The 14,807-nt window shown below is 35.9% G+C and overlaps 1 protein-coding gene across 1 annotated transcript; it reads right to left on the reverse strand.

The window, feature by feature from the left end:
- Positions 1 to 9,899: 9,899 nt before the first annotated feature.
- LOC142624333 (G-type lectin S-receptor-like serine/threonine-protein kinase At4g27290) lies at positions 9,900 to 14,310 on the reverse strand. Its single transcript, XM_075797868.1, has 7 exons — positions 12,810 to 14,310; positions 12,604 to 12,717; positions 11,414 to 11,572; positions 11,103 to 11,312; positions 10,737 to 10,974; positions 10,512 to 10,662; positions 9,900 to 10,430 (listed from the first exon to the last, which is right to left on the reverse strand). Exons 1-7 carry the CDS (start codon positions 14,107 to 14,109, stop codon positions 10,137 to 10,139), a joined length of 2,466 nt encoding a protein of 821 aa, XP_075653983.1. The 5' UTR covers positions 14,110 to 14,310; the 3' UTR covers positions 9,900 to 10,136.
- Positions 14,311 to 14,807: the final 497 nt, after the last annotated feature.

Consider the following 14,807-nt stretch of genomic DNA (forward strand, 5'->3'; position numbering starts at 1 on the left):
TCTGGTCACAATTTGCACGAACAAAACTGTTGGAAAATTTAGACCTCGGTTGATAGAATTAACAAGTTTTAAACCTAAGTTGTTAATTAGATTTATTATGCATAAAACTTGTTAAAAAAAACAAACATCAATATCATGTCAAAACTAAATGCAGCGAAAAAATAAATAAGACAAGATATGATGACCTAGGAAAACCGATGAAACCAACCAGTTTCACAGTAAAAAAACCTGGAGGGAAACCTTCTCGAAAAGCAATCTACTATAGTAAAGAGAAGTTTCAGATCTAGTACAAAACCTTTGTCCCTAGACTCTACAATCCCCGTAGATGAACTCACAGCAGAAACCTTCTACCGCTTTAGAACCTCTGAACTTTTCAATATATGAACGCCACCCTTTGATGCACGGATCCTAGTACGTGACTAACCAATTGCGCGAATCCCAATACGCGACTTCAATCACCAACTAAAGAAGAAGATGTTGGCAGCAAAGTTCTTCACTTCGTCAACAATGAAGATCAAGAAGCACTTGGTTACAAAACCCTAAGGCGCAAAAACGTAGTAACTTCTTTTTGAGAGAATAAGGCTTCGGTCACCTTTTGCATATGTTCTCCTTGTATTCTCTTATGTGACGGCCTCTAAAATATGTCTTATATATGTCTAGAGTTGTGAGAAAAGAAACCCTACACAAATACAAAAGTCTAGCCCAAAAATCAGATTTGAAAATTTTGATTTCCGTAGCCTCGATAGATAGCATCTGTCGAGCCTTATTAAACCTCGATAGATAGCTATCTGTCGAGCAGCTGTCTAGCAGGTGTCTAGCAGCTATCAGCAGGTGTCTAGCAGCTATTCGCAGGTGTCTAGCAGGTGTCCAGCTTTCGTAAACACCTTTTTTTCACTTGTTTCTTGGTCCAATCTTCATGACTTTAATACTAAACTTAAACAACATGTTCTTTAAAGTATTAAACACATCCTAGATCAATCCAAATACAAGTAAAGTGCGTTTTGTCAAATGATTAGCCAACTACATAAAATATGTCCTTAACAATCTCTCCCTTTGGTAATCTGTGACAAAACCACAACAAACAAATGAACATATAAGAAAAGTCATAAATCACTCAACTTATACTCACTTGTTGAATACAATAAAATCTACCCTAACACAAACTCTTGAAAAACTTTGCAAGAAGAGAGTTCATGGCATGGAAGACTTTGATAACCTGTATTTTTGAAACACTTTAAACAAAACTCATCAAGGCATCTTAGTATGAGACAGAAATAATAGATTGCATACAAATAAAGAAACATGTGTATAAAGAGAGAAAATAAAAAACACATGTAGAGGTAGGTAAAGAAAACATACATCATCACATATATATCAAAGATAAGCATAATGTGTAGACATGATCATAAGACCTAAGGTACAAGAACAAGAAGCTAAAAGTAGCTCCTACAACAACAAGGAGGTAAACACTCTCCCTAACAAGATGAAACAGAACTCCCCCTTATAAGGGCATGTATTTCTCCTCCTAACTTGTAGAATCTTAAAGAAAGAAACCACAAAATCTCCAAGTTCTCCCCCTTTTTGTCACGATTGACAGAGAGTACAAGAAGCTATAAAGCTTTACCCGAGAAACATAAAGATGATCAAGATGATCAAGGGGGTACAAAGAATCCATAAAAATGCATGAATGTAATGAAACAAGATGTTATGGATGACAAAATAAAAGAAACATGCAAAACATGTAAAAATGCATGCAGAGGATCTCGATCGATTGAGAGGTGTCGAGAAGCTATCGAGCCTACCTCGATGGATCGAACAGCTATCGAGAAGCTATTGAGGGGACAGGAAGTTTCTCGATCGATCCACCTAGCTATCGAGAGGTGTCGAGATTGCGATAAGATGCAACAGAAGAGCTCGACAGATAAGCCAGGTGTCGAGAGGTGTCGAGGAGGTGTCGAGATGGCTAAAAACTAGTTTTTCAAAGAGGAGAAAAACACAAATATGAATGCAATCAAACATGCAACTCAGCCAACGATCCAACCAACATTTTAACCTCTTAAAAACATCTCTCAACAAGAAAAATGTCATGCATTTTGATCCAAAACACACACACACACACACACACACACACACACTAAACAAGTCTAAGCCAATCTTATCAGAACTAGGCTTTTGAGCACTCAAAACCTCTTCAAGTTTTGCACTAGACATTCTCTCCATTTGAGTTCTAGCTCGACTAAGCTCAACCTCAAGATTCTTGACCTTCTCTTCTAATGAGGTGTTCTCCACAATGAGAGTCTCAACTAACCTTGTAGTCTCATCCAATTTGACGAACAGATCAGCCTTTTCAGTTTTTACCTCATTAAGCTCTTTTCTACAAAGATGAGAAGTCTTTTCAGATTTTATGAATTCAGTGCATAGCTTATCATAGGCTTCTTGAAGGGTCAACTTCTTGGGTACTTCTTCATCATAAGAATCCTCACTGTCACTAACACCCTCCACAATCACCTTATTGGTTAAGGCAGCAAAGGCCATAACGTGACTACATTCATCCACATATTCATCAGAAGAGTCATTCTCAGTGTCACTCCAAATGGCAACCAACCTTCTATCTTCTAACTTCTTGGTCTTTTCCTTCATAAGGTAGTTTGGACACTCTATCCTCATATGACCAAAACCCTTGCACTCATGGCATTGGATGGGGGGTTTCTCATTCTTACCCTTCCTAGAGGAGTTAAATTTCCTAGGAGGTTTTCCCTTATCCTTTTTCCTAAATTGAAGAAGCTTGATAATCTTATCAGTTATGAAGGTTAGATCCTTATCTTCATCCTCATCTTCATCTTCATCTTTAGAGTCCTCGATATATTCCTCTATACCCTTAAGAGCCCAGTTTTTACTCTTTCCACCTTTTCCTATTGAGCCTAATCTCATCTCATAGGTTTGAAGGTTCCCTACAAGCTCAGTCAGAGGAATTTTATCAATGTCCTTTGCTTCTTCAATGGCAGTGATCTTGGCATGGAATCTTTCAGGTAAAGACCTAAGGATTTTCCTAACAATTTTGGATCCCATAATAGATTCTCTAAGATTGAAGACAGAATTCACAATATCCATGAGTTTAGTAAAGAACACATCAAAGATCTCATTCTCCTCCATCCTTATATCTTCAAAACTGCTAGTGAGTCTTTGAAGCTTCACAATCTTTACTGCCATGGTACCTTTAGAGGTGGTCTCAAGAATGATCCATGCTTCCTTGGCAACTTTTGTGGATGATATTTTCTTGAATTCCTTATTGGTCACCCCACAAAACAAGGCATTCAAGGCCTTACTGTTGAAATTTTCCACTATGATTGTTGCATCATCCCAATCCACTGACGCGTTCTTTGGCTTAATTCAGCCAACTTCAACAGCTTGCCATACCTATTCACCTAGAGCTTGCAAAAACACTTTTATACGAACTTTCCAGTATGCATAATTAGTGCCATCAAATAAAGGAGGAATAAAAAGAGATTGTCCACGATTCATGACAACGAGAGTCAAGGATCACACTCAGGAAATTAATCCAATTAGAGTATACCCGCTCTGATACCACTTGTTTGGAAATTTATACCCCGGTTGATAGAATTAACAAGTTTTAAACCTAAGTTGTTAATTAGATTTATTATGCATAAAACTTGTTAAAACAAACAAACAAACATCAATATCATGTCAAAACTAAGTGCAGCAAAAAAATAAATAAGACAAGATATGATAATCCAGGAAAACCAATGAAACCAATCAGTTTCACAGAAAAAAACCTGGGGGGAAACCTTCCTGAATAGCAATCCACTATAGTAAAGAGAAGTTTCAGATCTAGTACAAAACCTTTGTCCCTAGACTCTACAATCTCCGTAGATGAACTCATAGCAGAAACCATCTACCGCTTCAGAACCTCTGAACTCTTCAATATATGAACACCACCCTTTGATGCACGGATCCCAGTATGTGACTAACCAATTGTGCGAATCCTAATACACAACTTTAATCACCAACTAGAGAAGAAAATGTTGGCAGCAAAGTTCTTCACTTCATCAACAATGAAGATCAAGAAGCACTTGGTTACAAAACCCTAAGGCGTAAAAACGTAGTAGCTTCTTTTTGAGAGAATAAAGCTTTGGTCACCTTTTGCATATGTTCTCCTTGTATTCTCTAATGTGATGGCCTCTAAAATATGCCTTATATATGTCTAGGGTTGTGAGAAAAGAAACCCTACACAAATACAAAAGCCTGTCCCAAAAATCAGATCTGAAAATTATGATTTTCGTAACCTCGATAGATGGCCTCGATAGATAGCATCTGTCAAGCCTCATTAAACCTCTATAGATAGCTATCTATCGAGCAGCTGTCCAGCAAGATTCCAACAAGTGTCCAGCAGCTATTTGCAGGTGTCCAGCAGGTGTCCAGCTTTAGTAAACACATTTTCTTCACTTGTTTCTTGGTCCAATCTTCATGGCTTTAATACTAGACTTGAACAACATGTTCTTTGAAGTATTAAACACATCCTAGATCAATCCAAATACAAATAAAATGCGTTTTGTCAAAGAAGTAGCCAACTACATAAAATATGTCCTTAACAAAGACTTTGCTTAATACTCGCGCAACTGTGCAACCTGTGACGGCCTTTAAAATAATCCATATATATGTTTAGGGTTGTGACAAAAGAAAGCCCAAACATACATTCACAGATTGGATTGAAATCAGCTCTGAAAAGCTGAACTTCATAAACCTCGATCGATACCCTATCTATCGAGCAACTATCAAGCCTCAGGTTGAACCAGCTCTTTTAAACCTGGATAGATACTAGCTGTCAAGCTAGCTATCGAGATTTAAAATCCTGCACTTCAATACTTAAATCTTGGACAGACTTGCATGGCTTCAATACTTGGACTTGAACTCTTGTTCCTTGAAATATTAAACACATCCTAAATCTACCCAAATACAAGTAAAATGCATTTTGTCAAAGGATTAGCCAATTACATAAAATATTGACATATGTTCCTAACATGAATCACATATGTCCTAACATACCTTATAATTAATCATAGTTTGCTTGCCTTGATTGTTTCGCTCTTTCCACGAATTTCACATTTTATGCACTATAATCTCATATATTTCACTTTAAGATTCAAAACTGCAATTGTAGGGTCATTGGGCCCAGGAATATATGTGGGGTGGCTTAAGAGTATTTTTTTTTTTGCTAAAGGCCCAATCCGAGGACACTGAATGGTCCGAGGATGTATGAATGTCAGCTCATAAAGCAATACTAAATAGTATAGAGGTAATGTCTGAACAAGTATGTTCAAGAAGATAGTCCGAGGAAGATTATGTCCTCGGCTATGTAAAGCCGAGATAGGAGAAGGGTTAGTTAACATCCACAAGCAATGTTCTAGAAAATACTATAGGTAAGGGTAAACATGGTAAACGTGGAAGATAAGAAGAAGGGCGGTGGAATATCTAAGATAAAGCTGTTACCACCGCCCCCACATTGAATGCTCTGCAACTACTATTCTGGCCGCATTAATGGGGAAGTGAGACTTGTGCATTAGAGTTTAGCCTGGCTCCTGGCTCTTATCTCCAAAGACTTTAGATGAGGTGGATGAGACAAGTATTTAAACCAGCAATCTAACCCTGATGTGGAGGATGAAGGGGAAGAGAATAAGGGGATATAAAAGGAAGAAGGGACCTTTAGGGAACGGGATTGAGAAAAACAGAGAAAAAACACTGTATACCTCACTATCCATAACTGTAATCTATCTTGGGAAGAGATAATTTAAATCATCCTCGGCTTGTGTTCGAGGAGAAGATTCTTTCATATAAACAGTTCCTTGTGTGTATCATTGTGATCAAGCCCATCATTTTTGTTATCTAACATAACTAAAACCTAGATTTCAAGCCCACTCTCTACAAATTTTATTGTAAAAGGTCTTTTAGGCCCATCCCCTTCTGACTGTGGGTTCGAGCTCAAATTGTGTCCTCACAGCAATAATTTTTGAAAAAAAATTACAAAATTAAGGGAACTCACAAGTGAAATACTTCAAATTTGAAGTCTCTAACTTCAAATTCCAAATTTCAAATTCCAAAGATAAAATCTTTGTCAAAGAACTACAAAATCCATCAAAGTTTTCTTGTTAAAAATTGAAATATTCAAAACAAGAAGGAACAAATGAAAATCACACATCTCAAATTCAGTGGGACCACAGAGCACTCATCATTTAAAGTCTAATCCCAAATTTTGGCTTTTTGCGGGCAATAGTTCAGATCAAACTAAAGAAGCCTTTTTATTGACATTCTAACAGTTCAAATCAAAGTAGAGAAGCCCTTAAAGCAACATCTAAACAGCTCAGATCAAAGTAGAGAAGCTCTTTGATAAACATTTCAACAGTTCAGATCAAAGTAGAGAAGCCCTTTGTTCGACCTCTCAACAGCTCAGATAGAAGTAGAGAAGCCCTTTAATCAACATGTCAACAGTTCAGATCAAAGTAGAGAAGCCCTTTGATCAACCTTTCATCAAGATCGAGGTAGAGAAGCCCCTTGGTCGCCACAGCTCTAGTTCCAAGGTGGAGAAGACCCTTGGTTGCCTTTCTTCAAGATCGAGGTAGAGAAACCCCTTGGTCGATGCAGCTCTAGTTCTGAGGTAAAGAAGCCCATTGGTTACCTTTCTTCAAGATCGAGGTAAAAAAGACCCTTGGTTGCCACAGCTCCGGTTTCGAGGTAGAGAAGCCATTTGGTTACCTTTCATCAAGATCCGAGATAGAGAACCCCTTGGATATTTCGTCACATTCAAGATCAAGGTAGAGAAGCCCCTTGATCGACACCCCACATTCAGACTGAGATAGAGAAGCCTCTTAGTCACATCAATTATCAAGAATCATTTCAGAGTTCGTCAGCTATCAAGTAGGTCAAGTGTTTACAATTTTCATTTTTGTCAAACAGTAAGGCACTAGTTCTATGTTCTAAGATTTTAGGTTCGAGGGCTAGGCAATCTTTGAAAAATTCAACCTCAATTAAATCATGGCTGCTAAAATCAGTGTCTTTGTTTTACATTGACATTCGCTTTTCAAGCTTTGTCAATGAGGGGCATTCTGTAGACGCTCGATTTTGCACTCATAATTTAATCAAGGAAGATGATTAGAGTGACCATTCATGTACCAAAAATTCTTGATTGCATTACATGCATTAATTTGTTCATTGCATATAACAAAATTGATCTTGAGATTGTAACGACCGTGACAATATGCCCAGTTTTCAAATTGGACCATCGGATTGAAAGATATCACATGATCAAGTTTTCACGATCAGCATACATTGTGTTTAGGTATATTCGACCACACATGATTAATTTAAATTAATTTTTATTGGCTAGAGTATTTATCTACAAGATAATTGTTGTTGAAAAGACCTAAATTATCTAGAAAAGAGTTTAATTTTTAGAATATGGATTAAAAACGCGTCTAAGTGCAAGTCTCGACTTAAAAAAATTTATAAAAAAAAAAAAAAGAGTTCAAAATGGACCAAAACTCAAACGAGGGATCAGCACCCAAAAGCACCATTCGGCACTTTTGTAGTGCCGATTGGCACAAACTCGGGCCTCGGCCTAAGGGCACTAGGATTAGGTTAAAACACATCCTTTTCGATTTTTTAGAGATAAGAATGCATTCCAATTCGTATTTGGATCATCTAGCTAATTTTTTGAACACCCCAGCCTCTATAAATAGTGGCTGGATCTCAGAAGTTAGCACACTTCTTCACGCTCTCTGATATCCCCTCTTTCTGAATCTCCATTCTATTATTCTCTCTCTTACGTTAAAGACGTTTTAGAGGCTTTAGCCTTAAGAATTTCTTTTTTTTAAGCAAGGTATTTTAGGTTTCAAAGATAATTGAACAAATTTCTTTGAACCCTAAAATACTCCCTCAATAAGAAGAGTACGTCCATGCAAGAGGTGGTTTTTCTTTACCTTTTTTTTTTCTTCTGTTTTTTATTTTGATGATGTAGGAGTAAATATTCATTTAGTTTTAATTTCTAGTGCTCATACCATGTGTTGCTAATATTTTTTTGTTGAAATATGTTCTTGATGTTTTTGTTGTCATGATTTAACTTTTTGAGTTTCGAAAATCTGCGTATCATTACATCTTTTTCAAAAACCAAAAAACAAATTTGTATCTTCCTTAGATGTAGATTTAAAATTTTCTAACACAAAAACTTATTGGTATTTTTCTTAGATGCAAATCTAAATTTTTCGAAATCAAAAACTGATTTGTATCTTCCTTAGATGCAAATCTGAAATTTTCTTTCTTAGATGCAAACCTGAATTTTTCAAAATAAAAAATGATTTGTATCTTCTTTAGATGCAAATCTGAATTTTTCAAAATCAAAAACGGATTTGTATCTTCCTTAGATGCAAATATGAAATTTTCAAAATCAAAAACTGATTTGTATCTTCCTTAGATGCAGATCTGAATTTTTTCAACACAAAAACTGACTTGTATCTTCCTTAGATGCAAATCTGAATTTTTCTAACACAAAAACTGATTTGTATCTTCCTTAGATGCAAATCTGAATTTTTTTAAATATAGCAAATTTTGAAATAAAAAAAGAAAGTCATGAGTATTAATGTTTTGTTTGATGCAAGTAGCGTAGGTTTATTTCATGAATGTAGTTCTTTTCTTTAAAAAAAAAAAAAAATTCTTTATTTTATTTCACATAAAAAAAAAAAAAAAACAGATTTGATTTTTTAAAGCTTTCTACAAATCTAGATCTTTTCATCTACAAAATAGATCTGATTTTTTTACATAGAAATCAAAAACCAATTTTTTTATTCATAAAAACGGATCTGGAATTTTTTTAAACAAAGAAGAGGATGCATTCATAAATAAATTTATGTGGCTTAGTTTAGTTAAGTGTTCCATGTATGCAACATATCATTCATATCATGCATAAAGGGGTACACTGGTCATGAGAGTCTAGAAGACCAGACTCTATCTGGGCAGAATGGGTACCTTAACACTTTCCCATTCCGTAACTTAGCATTCGAGTTTAGTGTCTTTGGATAGGTAGACCTAGGCTTTATTATTTTTATTTTTATTTTTTAAATTTGGGTAGATTGTAACTAGGGCAAAAAGCCATGTATCTTTGGTAGTTTGTAACTAGGATCTAAAGCCATGTAATGCTTAATTTATCAAGTTTGTATTTTTTTTTTTATTATTCAATCAATGAGAATGGAACAATTCAGTCATGTAAAGTTGAATTAATTTTTTTTTTCTTATTATTTAGTATTAAAAGTAAGTGGCGACTCCATACCACTTACCTAAAAAAAGAGGTGTCTTAAAAAAGCACTCAAAATCTCTCTCTTTTTTTTTTTTTTAGGGGACCTTTGCGGTCTCTCACAATGACATCACCATTCACACACATTCACTAGAAGTTCCTTTTTTTTAAAATCCAAATGTAATGATTAAAAATGAAATTTGGGTTTCTCATATGCACACACATTAAATTCAAGCAAAGCAATTGATTGATAATATTTTGGATGATATGACATAAATGTTGGCCACTATAATCTAGAAGACCGGTTTACCAGGCAAGGTGGGTGCCTAACACCTTCCCATCTTGTAACATAACATCTAACCTTAGATCAATCAAGAGTTAGTAGATCAAATGCTTGTCCATGTAATTTTCAATCTTTACATTGTAACTAGGAAACAAAACCATGTATTTAACTTAGATTGTATTTAGGACCATAGCCATGTAATTTCCTATGGTTAATGTACATTCATTCCCAAATCAATAAAATGATGAATTTTTCAACTATGGTTTTCTTATTTATTCCAATAATTAAATAAGTGACGACTCTATTGTAAAACCCTTAATCTAAAGGAAAAAATGTAATCAGTAGAATCTCCATTTTGAGAGGCAATAATATGAATCCACCCATTCACGTCAATTTGGCCTAAAGCAATCAATTCAAAATGGACTGGGAGCACGGTCTCTCATAGTAAGATTGATGTCTTATACATGGAGAATACAAATGTGTATGATACAAAATGTAAAGATGTAAATATCGCTCATAAGATATGTTATAAAATGCAATTGATATGATATTTGACTATCGAGCTTCTAACATGGTAACAGTAATTTCATTGGTTGAGGATGATTGGTTCTTGCTTGATGAAGTTGATTTTTTTCCTACAAAGAAACCCAACTCTTTGGGTTCAGGTAATGAACTCTCACCGTGTAACATCATAACCACACATGACATATTTGGTCGATCGTTGTGATGTTGTTGCAAACATAAGAAACTAATATGGAGGCAACGTAGAATCTCCGATTGGATTATAGAGCCCTTCAAGCAAGTATCAATCAATTCTAAAGGTCTGCCTTCTTTCCATAATTTCCATGCCTAAGACATTTTAAAATTCTTTATCATTATTTGTATCATTATATGTAATAAGATAGAGGATGAAATCTTTTGAGAACTCACATGTCCAACAAGGTTTTGCGTATTGTCTAGATGGAATGAGCCTCGATTTTTCTTTCCACTAATTATCTCCAACAACAATATTCCAAAGCTAAAGACATCAGATTTTACTGAAAATTGGCCATCAATGGCATATTCGGGTGCCATATAACCACTGCAAACACATCATTAAGCATGAAAATCTTTGATTAAAAAATATCAAGAATAAAACATGTCAAGAATACGTACTAAGTTCCGACAACTCTATTTGTGTTTCCTTCAATCTGATCTCCACCAAAGATTCTAGACATACCAAAGTCAGAAATTTTTGGATTCATCTTACTATCAAGTAAAATATTGCTTGCTTTGAGATCTCTATGTATAATCCTCAATCTAGAATCTTCATGAAGATATAGAAGCCCTCGCGCAATCCCACATATAATGTTGAAGCGCATAGACCAACCTAAAACTTTTGCTTTCGTTTGATCTGAAAAGTTTCTAACTTATGTTAATACTAAGTTTAACTTGAATATGAAACAAGAAATTGGCATTTCTTTAAAAAAATAGTAAAATCTTTTATGAAGTTTGGTAAAAAAAAATTCATGAAGTTCAAACCAAAAATGAAGGAGTCCAAGCTTCCGTTGGGCATGTATTCATAGATTAGCATTTTCTCGTCCCCTTCAATGCAATATCCCAAAAGCCTAACAAGATTTCGATGCTGCAATTTGGCGATTAGTATAACTTCATTTTGAAATTCACTTAATCCTTGTCCAGATTTCTGTGAAAGCCTTTTCACAGCAATTTCTTTTCCATCTATTAATGTACCTTGAAAATTCACATTTTCAAATCGATTTTATTGAAGTTGAATATGGTGAGAATTGCTTTTTTATTTTTTGTGATCTTTAAAAAAGCTTGCTACAGAGTTACCTTATATACAAGTCCAAAGCCACCTTCACCAAGCTTGTTATAGCTTGAAAAGTTGTTAGTGGCAATGACTATGGTAGCTAGGGTGAAGAATGGGACCTCCATGTCTTCACTTTGGCCTTCAATGTCTTGGTCTATCATCACATTATTCTCCAATTTCTCTGCTAAGATCAAGATGAGCTTCACATTATACATAAGAAATAAGAGTATGGCACTTGTTAAGTTCCGTCTAGATCAACTAGTTAATTATACAACATAATTATTATTTGATTTAAATCAAATAAATTAATTTGGTGATCCAAAATGTCAATATCAATAACCAAAAAAGAATAAGTGAACAAGTCATAAAGCAAAACAATAAATGCATAAGACACATAATATGATTCTGAAGTGAAAAACCTATGGATAACTCTTTAATGGAAAAGGGGCTATATGAGTAACCTACTCCCACTAAGGCAATCAACTAGAAAAGAATGTGTTTTATAGTCTCGAAAAAAACCATTCTACCGAGACTGTACATTCCAAATTGATAATTCACTGTTGCGACTCACAATAGCTTTAAAAGTTTTAGTTTCTTCCTATATGGTTTCGTTCATGAATGGCAGGTCTGTGTAAATTAACTAGAACCTTTGGTGCACTCCAATTAAGGTACCTCCTTGAATATTTGATCTACAGTCAACTAACTAGAACAAATGCTATGTGGTTTTGAACTTTGGATCACAAGATTTTATAAAACTACTAGGATTCTCTCAAGAAAGCTCATGGATGAAAGGCATGGTTTTTTCACTAAAAGTATTGTGCTAGTTTCTGCCTTTCCAACTTTACTAGAAATCTTGCATAAAATAGTATTAATTGGTGTTTACATATACGGTTATAATCCTAATTAAAACAAGATTTAGATTATTTTTTGTGATTCTCATTCAATGGGCCATTTCAGCCCATCTTTTTTTTTTTTTTTGTGGGAGCAAATTTCAGCCCATCTATATTTCTAGCTTCAGTCAACCTCTTGGTCTCCTTGCTTTAGGCCACAACATATTTTAGCCTTACCATTATTTCGCAAATTTTATTCCTTACCATTATTTTTCTTAAGATCAAATGGCTAAACTTCATTGCTGCTTTGTACGTTTCCAGAAGTTCAATTAAACAATCTTGAAATATCTTTTCCAAAGTGGGTCAGAGAAAGAAATATTACCTCTGAAGTTTGTCCTTTTGCTTATGCAGTAGAGAATCAAGAGCACCCCAAAAACGACCGCAATTGCAACCACAACTATCACTATAACCTTCATCTTTTGCTTGTCTTTCTCCTCTTTATGATTGACAACAAAGATTATAGCTTTATAGCTTCAATGACATGTAAAAATATAAATTAAAGAGCAATAAAGACCATAGGCCTATTACCTTGCTCTGAAGCAGGCATTCGAATATATACATCCTGCATATAAGCATCCCGCCCATTAGCTGCAACCCGTCTAATATCAATTAGATCCCCAAACCACATAGCGCAGCCACTTCCTCCATTTTCAATATTTGAGTTTGCATAAGCCCTACAGGAACAGTTGTTCAAACATTTGATTCTGCATTCGTCAAGATTCATACTTCCGTTCACCCAGGAATACGTGGTATCTGGCATTTTGAGCCCAACATGTTTAGCAAACCCAATTTTGTCTTTATCCTTGCAGCTCAATTGGGTAATACGTACACATCCCTTAGACCACTCATCTGGGTTCCATGTATCTGGTGACTTATGCTTGAATCCTTCTACACATTGACAGATAGGTGACTCACCAATGATACAATTTCCATAAGGACCACATAAATTATAACCATCACAATTGTCTTTTGGCATAGATAAGTACAGGCTCCATTTGTTACCTTCTGAGACCCATATGTAGCGCTCATATAAGGACGAAGTTTCGTTCAAAAGTGCTCTTGAGATTACAGAATTTGTAATCATATTGAATATGAAGTACACCTCATCGCTGTTGATGACAAAATCGTAGGTGTAAACTGGATTTTCCTTTAATAAGTCTGGTGCACCACTGAGACTAAGGCCATTCCATGGTCCGGTCCGGAAGAACTTCTTGGTGCTTCTGTTCATGACTATCTCAGGGTAATTATGAAGTTCAATCCCCCAACTCAGTTCTCCTGGAGATGGATCATCTGGACTTTTCCAAGAAGTTAGGCGCCGCTCCAGACCAGTCCTTAAGTCCCATCCAAGCTTCATCCCCGGTAGCCAAGTATCAGAAGGATAGTCAAAGCTTTGCCACAAATAATTTTCTGGGTTTTCTTCGTTCTCTTCTCTTAATACAAGATTTCCGGAATCTAAAAGCTGGACTATTGGATTCCTGGCCTGTTTTGTTGAGTTTGCCGACCAAGCAACTGTTCTATTCTGGCTGAGAAGAACAAGACTACCTGAACTATTTACCATCAACATGCCAGACGAGTCGTTTATAGCATTAAGCCGATTTGCTACCCAAATAACCGTTCTAACTGGGATATTGTTATACCATATTCCCAAGTAATGGTTACTGGAATTACCAGGACTAAAGAACCCCAGAGCGTAGCTTTCATGTTTAGAGACCAAGGTTATGCCCTCACTGAGGGATTCGGAGTTTGTAATGCTGTCAGCAGCACCCGACAGTACAAAGAAGAAAGGAAGCAAACTGGAACTCAACAACACAAAAGCAAAGATGTTCATTGCTTTCTGTACTTAATTAGAGCTCTTAGTCTTAGCCATGGAAGTTAGGCCTATTATAATGAGCAATGGCTACACCTTGGAAGGTCATGCGTTGACCCAGGCATGTGGTCGAGCGTTCTTTCTTGAATTGGATTCAACGTGCACCGGCCGCTATTGACTTCTATGACTGTTCAGTGACAAAACCTTCCTCAACTTTGACCCCGTGGGCTAAAAATAGACATGTAAGAGACGTGTGCTAATTGATTGCTAGTTCTTAAAAACTTTGATTCCATATTATAAGTTGAAGACAAAACCTTATAGTGGAGCTCTTATTTGGACCAATATCCCTATCGAGTATCAACGTGCACCGGTCGCTATTGACTTCTATGCCTGTGTTCAGTGACAAAACCTTCCTCAACTTTGATCCGTGGGCTAAAAAATAGACATGTAAGAGACGTGTGCTAATTGATTGCTAGTTCTTAAAAACTTTGATTCCATATTATAAGTTGAAGACAAACCTGATAGCGGAGCTCTTATTTGGACAAATATCCCTCTCGAGTATCAACGTGCACCGGCCGCTATTGACTTCTATGCCTGTGTTCAGTGAGAAAACCTTCCTCAACTTTGACCCGTGGGCTAATATTTTCCACATTTATAAAAAAGATCGAGGATTTTCGGTGAGCCAACTGTTTAACCGGAGCTGATATGGGTCCACATTG

This window comes from Castanea sativa, chromosome 2 (assembly GCF_040712315.1).
Source record: "Castanea sativa cultivar Marrone di Chiusa Pesio chromosome 2, ASM4071231v1".
Classification (NCBI taxonomy): domain Eukaryota; kingdom Viridiplantae; phylum Streptophyta; class Magnoliopsida; order Fagales; family Fagaceae; genus Castanea; species Castanea sativa.